The sequence below is a fragment of the Rhipicephalus sanguineus genome, chromosome 7, assembly GCF_013339695.2.
Source record: "Rhipicephalus sanguineus isolate Rsan-2018 chromosome 7, BIME_Rsan_1.4, whole genome shotgun sequence".
Lineage (NCBI taxonomy): Eukaryota > Metazoa > Arthropoda > Arachnida > Ixodida > Ixodidae > Rhipicephalus > Rhipicephalus sanguineus.
This window is the reverse complement of record NC_051182.1, coordinates 20,101,106-20,109,635: the sequence shown is the minus strand read 5'-3', so window position 1 is coordinate 20,109,635 and position 8,530 is coordinate 20,101,106. Positions and strand designations below refer to the sequence as shown.

At 45.6% G+C, this 8,530-nt stretch overlaps 1 protein-coding gene across 1 annotated transcript; it reads left to right on the top strand.

Moving 5' to 3' along the window:
* The first annotated feature begins 3,387 nt into the window (after positions 1 to 3,387).
* On the top strand, positions 3,388 to 5,531 carry LOC125759248 (uncharacterized). The gene has a single exon (XM_049417643.1). The coding sequence runs from the start codon at positions 3,401 to 3,403 to the stop codon at positions 4,796 to 4,798; it is 1,398 nt and encodes a 465-aa protein (XP_049273600.1). The 5' UTR covers positions 3,388 to 3,400; the 3' UTR covers positions 4,799 to 5,531.
* Positions 5,532 to 8,530: the final 2,999 nt, after the last annotated feature.

The window sequence follows — 8,530 nt, the reverse complement described above, 5'->3', positions numbered from 1 at the left end:
CAAGCTAATTTTTCACATGGATTTGCCGTTAGCGTTATCATTCCGTCTTCGAGCGTTTCGTTGAAGTATGCGCATTTACCTTGGCGGCACAAATGGAAAACATGTTTCTTTGTAGAATACTTGCAAATATTGGTTCGAAAGGAGAAAACAAGCCAGTCCTGCATGGTTGTAACGTTCTAGTTGACATTGCATGAGGTAACACTTGTATATTCATCACTTATTTTATGTGCAATACACTCTAAAATAAACAAAAATCAACCCTTAATCTACAATATATATTATTTCGTTTACTTCATAATTTTACACCTCATATAACACGCGCGGATAAAGGCCTCTGCACTTGTCTTTTGTCAAATATGTGTTTTTGCCTCACGGTTGTGTGTAACAAAAATGGACTTCTCGATTGCCTCCACTTATCGATGATTTTTGCGCAAACTTTACAAAAAGTGACTGGGGACAGAGAAGGACCGCACACACGGCACATATGAGCGCAAACTAACAAGTGTTTATTAGAACTATGGAATGAAATATATACGGTGACCCACGCATGCGCAACGATGCCCTAGCTATGACGCCCCCTGCTCTCCTTTATCATCTTGATTTCCATATCGGTGAGCGCAATAGAAGGCGCGCTAATACACTTGCCCTCTGCTGCCGTTCTGATAATGAAGGCCTCGACGACCTCTCTTTTGGTGCGCTTGCTCGACGTGTGCAAAATGTCCGTTTCTTCAAACAAAGAATGACACGTGCACCTGCTGCAGTGTGTCGCCAGATGCCCCGGAGCTTGCAGGAGGCCACAGTTGTGTCTATGTTCCTTCAGCCTTTCGTTGACACACCTTCCCGTCTGCCCCACGTAATGAGCACCGCAGGACAGTGGAATTTTGTATACCACGTTTTTCGCGCACTCGACGAACCTATTTGCATGTCTGGTCAAACACACTGCTTCCTTGTCCCTGTCAGAGTCGCCGTTCACTTTTGCGCATAGTCCGATGAGCTTTCTCGGCGCAGTGAAGACCGTTCTCACGCCGTACCTTGCCGCAACCTTCTTGATTCGGTGTGCCACCGTGTGCATGTACGCCATTGTTATGAAAGGAGGCCTCCACTTATGTCGCTCTGACAATGCCAAAATTCTGCTAAAGACATTGTGACTTATTTGTACAATGCTTAAATATAAATAAGAACTTATTTGTGCACTTTATAAACCATCGAGTGGATGCTGTAACACACACACACACACACACACACACACACACACACACACACACACACACACACACACACACACACACACACACACACACACATATATATATATATATATATATATATATATATATATATATATATATATATATATACATACATTGTGTAAAGACGTTTATTAGCTGGCACTCGGCGATGATGTACAACAGCGACAGTCAAGGCGGGGTCGACTCTCAGCACGAGGGGCGCGCTCTCAGGGAAGAGGACGACCCACTACAAGGCGCTCTAGAGGACGACCCATTTCTGAGTTCCAATGCTTCGCTACAGTTACCCCGGGTACGAAAAGGGAGCCGCCTGGCGACCTAGCAGCTTGTCACTATGAGCGGGTCATGGTAAGCTTTCAGGCGCTCCACGTTGACAATGTCGCGCGCCCTCGACGACGCATGTACGAAGATAGATTCATGGGTTCGATCAGGCAGTTGACCGAGGTAGTGCGTTCGACGAAAATGTAGGGGCCTTCGTATTGGGGCAGTAGTTTGGAAGAGAGCCCAGTTGCAGTGGTAGGGACCGAGAGCCATACGAGCGCTCCAGGGAGGAACGTGGGGGCCGAAGTGGTGATGTCACCGCGAACGCTCTTCTGCAGCTCTTGGTTATGCGTAGTAAAGGTCTTGGAGAGCTCGCGACAATCCTCATCAATCTGGCTGTGGCAGAAATAGGCGCACATTCAGATCGATCCGGCTTGTAGGGAAGGATTGTGTCGATTGTGTGCGACGGGTGTCTCCCATGCAATAAGAAAAAGCGTGAGAAGCCAGTAGTGCTCTGAGGGGCGGTATTGTAGGCGTACGTGATGAAGGCCAGAATGTCATCCCAATTTGTGTGGTCGGCGGCGACGTTTATCGAGAGCATGTCGCCGAGCGTGCGGTTAAAACGTTCGGTGAGGCCATTCGTCTATAGGTGGTAAGCAGTAGTTTTGCTGTCAACAACGTTGCACTCTTTCAGAATGCCTTCGACGACTTCCGACAAGAGGACACGGCCTCGATAACTGAGCAGCTCCTGGGGTGGACCGTGACGCAGCATGAATCGGTGGAGCAGAAAGGAGGCCACATCGCGCGCTGTAGCCGCAGGGAGGGCGGCAGTTTTAGCGTATCGCGTGAGGTAGTCTACAGCGACGATGGCCCAGCGGTTACCAGCGGACGTCAGAGGAAGTGGCCCGTACAAATCGATGCCAACGCGCCCAAACGGCCGGTCAGGGCAAGGTAGAGGTTGCAGACCTGCCGGCGACAGGTGCGTTGAAGTTTTGCGGCGCTGACAATCGATGCAGGAGCGGACGAACTTCTGCACGTAGCGGTGCATCCCTCGCCAAAGTACCGTTGGCTAATGCGGTGGTAGGTTTTCGATACCCCAGACTGTGCACACTGTGGATCAGAGTGGAACGACTCGCATATGTGAGAACGCAGACTGCGGGGTATTACTAGTAGCGACTGGCGGGCGTCGCCGTTTTAATTGCGTCGGTAGAGCAGGTCGTCGCGAACGGCAAAATGGTGGGCTTGACGACGCAACGCGCGACTGGATGGTATCGCCGATGGATCAATGAGCAAGTCTATCAGTGAGGCAATCCATCGATCTTGACGCTGTACGGTAGCAATGGTGTGAATGTCGATGGAAGAAACGGCAAAGTGAGACACTGAGCTGTGGGCATTGTCGTCAGGCAAGGGAGAGCACGACAGGACGTCGGTGTCAGCATGCTGGCATCCGTTGCGGTACAACACGCGGATGTCGTAGTCTTGCTGGCGAAGTATCCCACGGGCGAGACGGTCTGAGGGATCCTTCAATGACGACAACCAGCACAGTGCATGATGGTCGGTGACGATATTGTAACGTACGAGAGCAACTCAAACACGATCCAACACAACTCCATCCTTTTTCTTCTCTTTCACTAACTCCCCTTCACGCGCCAGTCACTTCGTTGGTATGATCCACTACCCAGTCACTTCGTTGGTATGATCCACTACATTCGCCACCCCCTCTCCCCCAGAGTCGGAGCTTGAAGACGAAGAGGCGGGAATACAAAAATCACGCGGCACATAAAGTTTCAACTGTCTTGCATGGGCGGGAAAAACACGGTTTCGTCTTTTGGTGCCCAGTTCTGGAATAACTTCCAAGCGGAACGTAACACGGCATTTGGCTGGCGAACAAGATGTCTAAAACGCCGTTGCTGCTATTGCAGATGCTGCCATGGTTTTTCGTCGGAATGCCTGTGGAAGACGACGGAAGCTGCTTTTTCGTCATCGATGCGCAGCGTTGCAGAAATGGAAGCTTGGAGTGCGCACTTTCTGGTCTTGCTGCCACGGGTGTGACGTCACCAGCGACCAGTCTACAAAAGGGACAACGCGAGAACATCGGCTTCAGAGGGCACGGCATTTGGCTGGCGAACAAGATGTCTAAAACGCCGTTGCTGCTATTGCAGATGCTGCCATGGTTTTTCGTCGGAATGCCTGTGGAAGACGACGGAAGCTGCTTTTTCGTCATCGATGCGCAGCGTTGCAGAAATGGAAGCTTGGAGTGCGCACTTTCTGGTCTTGCTGCCACGGGTGTGACGTCACCAGCGACCAGTCTACAAAAGGGACAACGCGAAAACATCGGCTTCAGAGGGCACGGCATTTGGCTGGCGAACAAGATGTCTAAAACGCCGTTGCTGCTATTGCAGGTTAGTTACAGCTCTACGTATCGCAGTGATAATAGATGCTTGTTAGTGCTGCCGTGCCCTCGTAGATGTTGTGCTATTTTGAACGATTGCTGGTCAGTACTGTTGCTGCTGATGGCTGGTGATGTTGAGGAAAATCCAGGCCCAAAGACTGCTGAAATGTTGCAGGAAATTCTCGAAAAACAAAATGCTTTGGGTAGCAAAGTAGACGACATCAGGAAAGAAATTGCAGAAGTGAATGCTAAAACAGATAAGATGCAAAGTGTGCTATCCATGTTTGACGAAATGAAAGATAGAATAGATAAACTGGAGACCATCGTTCGAGAGCAAAATGACAAGTTAATCGATTACGAAAACAGAAGCAGACGAAATAATCTCTTGGTGTTTGGCCTTACTGAGAGCGCGAGCGAGTCTGTACAAGTGTTAAAAAGACGCATTGTGAATGACATTTTTTCTAAAGTTCTTGGCATAGAAGTCACTAAGGTGGAAAGAATTCACCGGATCGGCAAAGTAAACCCTGATAAACCAAGGCCCGTGATCTTGAAATTTTACGACAGCAAGGAAAAGGATACCATTTTTAAAAACTGCGCAAAACTAAAGGGAACTTCGATCAGAATAAGCAACGACTATGCGAAGGAAACAGTGCAGATACGAAAGAAGTTATGGCAAAGCGCTGCCTTGGATAGGGGGGCGGGTGCGAAAGTAGTCCTCGTGCACGATAAACTCAGGATAAACGATGACTTATACGCATGGGATGATGTCAGAGGCAAGCGCTATTTGCACTCGGACAAACGTGGTACTGATACAACGAAGCGAAGTGAGCGCGTTGTATCACCTGAGTCAAACGGATCTGATAGCCCAGGCAGCTCTTTCGAGACACCAGAAAAATAGCTAAGATTGCTCTCGTTCAATGCTCGCAGTATAGTGAACAAGACTACGCACCTTGAGTAGTTAATGCTTTCACACGATCCTCACATAACCACAATAACAGAAACATGGTTGCATGAAAATATACCGAATGATTGTGTTGTACCTCCCAGTTACAACATATTTAGAAAAGACAGAAACTCACGTGGAGGTGGGGTGTGTATAATCATTAAAGGTTCTCTTAATGCTTCGTTGGTTGATTGTGAAGTACCAGAAACTCTCTGGTGTAGAATAACTTGTGAAAATACCATTTTCCTTATTGGAGTTGTATATCGGCCACCCTCAAGCTCCCCTGAGTTTCTGAAATCCTTGAACAAGTTTTTATGTGCTCATGTAAATGGGAACACTAGGTTGGTAATGACTGGAGATTTTAATATTCCACACATAAACTGGAAGAATTTTTCATACAGTGGTGGGGAACCAGTAAACGCTGAAAAAATGCTAGAAATTATGTTTACCTACAATTTGAAACAAATAGTGCTTGAAGATACCAGAATTACGCCGACGTCAAGGTCGTTACTGGACTTGGTGTTCCTATCAAATAAATTAAATGATTACAAGGTGATGGTGGAAGATGGTATATCGGATCACCGAATGATCTGTCTTGATCTGCCTGTTCGAGCATTAAGACATGTGAAGAGCTATGTGCCAGTAAAAGTTAAAGACTATGCTAGGGCTTACGATACTTCGATTCTTGACTATTTGGAGATCCAATATGAAAATTTGGAGAGCATCTCTGGTTTAATATCAGTAGAAGAGCTATGGCAAGAATTCAAACGTGTTATAAATTATTGCATAGACAAATATGTTCCATCACGTCTTAAAAAAACGAAACAAAGAAGTCCTTGGATCACCCGAGATATAATCCATATGAAAAGGAAAATTAAGAGACTGCGTAAAGGGAGCACGTCGCCAGTGGTTCTGAGAAATCTAAAAACTGAACTGAGGCGTACTTTGGCTACATCTAAACAAGCATTTTTTGAAAAAAAAACTCAGTGATTTCCTCAGGTCCTCACCTCAGAAATTTTGGCGGTATTTTAGCGACAGGAAAGAAATAGCTGATGAAATCCATGTTGGTAGTGACATTATAACGAAAAAGAATGAGATAGCAAACCATTTTAACAATTTTTTTCAGTCTGTATTTAACCCACCAGAAACTACAGCGAGTACAGAAGAAGCATTAAAAATTCCCCCTACTGTTCCAATGGAAACACTTGAAATATCTAGGGAAGGCGTATTTCAACAACTACTCAAATTAGATACGAAAAAATCGAGTGGTCCCGACGATATACCAACTGTATTCCTCAAGCGATATGCAGAATGGATGTCGCATTATCTGACTATCATCTTTCAAAAAAGTTATACAACGCACTCACTGCCCCAAGATTGGCGCACTGCATTCGTCATTCCTGTATTTAAAGGGGGCAACCGAAAACAGGCAACAAATTATCGTCCAGTTTCACTTACTTCAGTTACTTGCAAAGTGTTCGAACATATAATAGCAAAACATATACTCAAGTTTCTAGATCAGAACACTTTGCTGTACCCTTATCAACATGGCTTCAGGACGGGGTTATCAACCGTGACACAGTTAATAGAAACAACTCATGATTTTGCGGGTGCTGTAGATATAAGACAACAGGTTGATGTGGTTTGCGTCGATTTTGCAAAGGCGTTCGATAAAGTACCCCATGTCCAATTAATGTTCAAATTACGTAATGCAGGAATAAATGAACTAGTAATAAAATGGATTGAAGCATATTTAACAAACCGTACGCAGGTAGTAAAACTAGGTGGCCATGTTTCAGGTCCTTTATCTGTACTTTCAGGAGTGCCCCAAGGCTCAGTACTGGGACCACTATTATTTCTTCTCTATATCAATGACATCAGTAGCGTGGTGGCAGAAGAGGGTGTCCAGGTTAAACTTTTCGCAGACGACTGCTTAATCTACGCCACAATTACCAAGCTAGACGATCAACTCAAAGTTCAGAATTGTTTGAAAAATTTATATAATTGGTGTAGGAAATGGAAAATGTCAATAAAGTATTCTAAATCTACATATACACACATTAGCAAAAGGAAAACTATCCATTCCTTTTCGTACAGCATTGGTGGACACGTGCTGGTGAATGCGCACCAGTTCAAGCATCTCGGGGTAACAATTACGCGGAAACTGTCATGGAATGAACATATAGATAACGTCTGCACGACAGCCTATAAAAGTTATACATATTGAGGAAAAAACTAGAACATGCATCGCGTGACGTAAAACATATTGCATACACCACCTTCATTAGGACGATACTAGAATATTCAGCCGTTGTTTGGAGTCCCCATCAAGTGACCCTTAAGAAGAAGCTGGAAAGAATACAGAGACTGGCGGCACGTTTTATTTGTTCAACGTACCGAAGGAAGGAATCGGTCACGCTGATGTTACAGAGATGCAACTTAGATTCTCTTGAACTACGGAGAAAAAGATATAGGCTGAAGGTATTTTTCCAAATAATTCACGATCAACTTAAGATTGATAAGCTCAAATATTTACACGCCCCAGGCAAAAGAAACCCCCGAACTAACCACGATTGCGTCATAAAACCATACCAAACAAATACTGACACGTTTCGATATTCTTTCTTCCCAGATGTCGTAGAAATGTGGAATAAACTACCAAACGCTATTGTTGTTTTAAACAATGTCACCGACTTCGAAAATGCTGTAGAGGCGCATTTACGAGATTGTTCAAAGTGATTTTTGTCAGTGCCAAATGATGTGAGCGACCTCATGCTCATTGTAAATAATTTGAAAAATGTCAGATAATTTTGAATTGTTATTATTCTTTTTTAATTGTAATTTAAGGAAATACCTGTTTTCATTGTGAAGTGCCAAATATTAAGCATCTTTATGTACCTTGCACATTTTTTATGTATGTTATTGTATTGTCCTCTCTGTTATGACCCTCTATGAGGGTTGACAGTATTCATAAATAAATAAAATAAAAAATAAATAAAACAGGGCCTAGGGCTTTCACCACCCGAAATGGACCCGAAAACCGGGGAATAAACTTCTGGCAGCGCTGTCGAGCACGCTGGGTGCGTCTAACCAGCACTAGGTCTCCCGGTTTGAAAGGGGTGTAATTCTCAAGGGAAGGCGAGCGGAATTTCGCCTGGTGATGCGCTATGGCCAGGTGCGCTCTAAAGCGAACCTTCCGAAGGAGCGCCGCAGTACTGGTGTCGTCCGGACGGTGGTGCGCCGTTGTGTTCAAACCAAAGAAACTCTCTTGCGGAAGCCTTGGCGTCCTTCCATAAACAAGTTTGAACGGTGACTCCCGTGTGATTTCCTGCTTTGACGTATTGAGGGCGAAGACAGCTGCGGCAACGTATTCGTCCCAGTTGTCATGACTAGGACTCACGTACGACGACAGTATGTCCTTTATGGTACGGTTTGTACGTTCCACCAGACCGTTTGTTTGTGGGTGCTGAAGGGTGGCCGCTGCATGTTGAATTCCATGGTTATTCAACAGGTTTCTGAATGCACGCGACGTGAAGGCCGTGCCGCGGTCGGTGATGAGCAAGCGTGGTGTACCGTGTCGAAAAACGATGCACTCGTTTATGAACGTGAGGACGTGCTGCGCCGAAGAGTTAGGGACGGCCCTGATTTCGGTCCACTTCGTGAGATAGTCCGTGGCAACGATGAGGA

Coding starts and splice junctions, on each gene's coding strand:
- LOC125759248 (XM_049417643.1), top strand. CDS start 3,401: ATGTCTAAAACGCCGTTGCTGCTATTGCAGATGCTGCCATGGTTTTTC.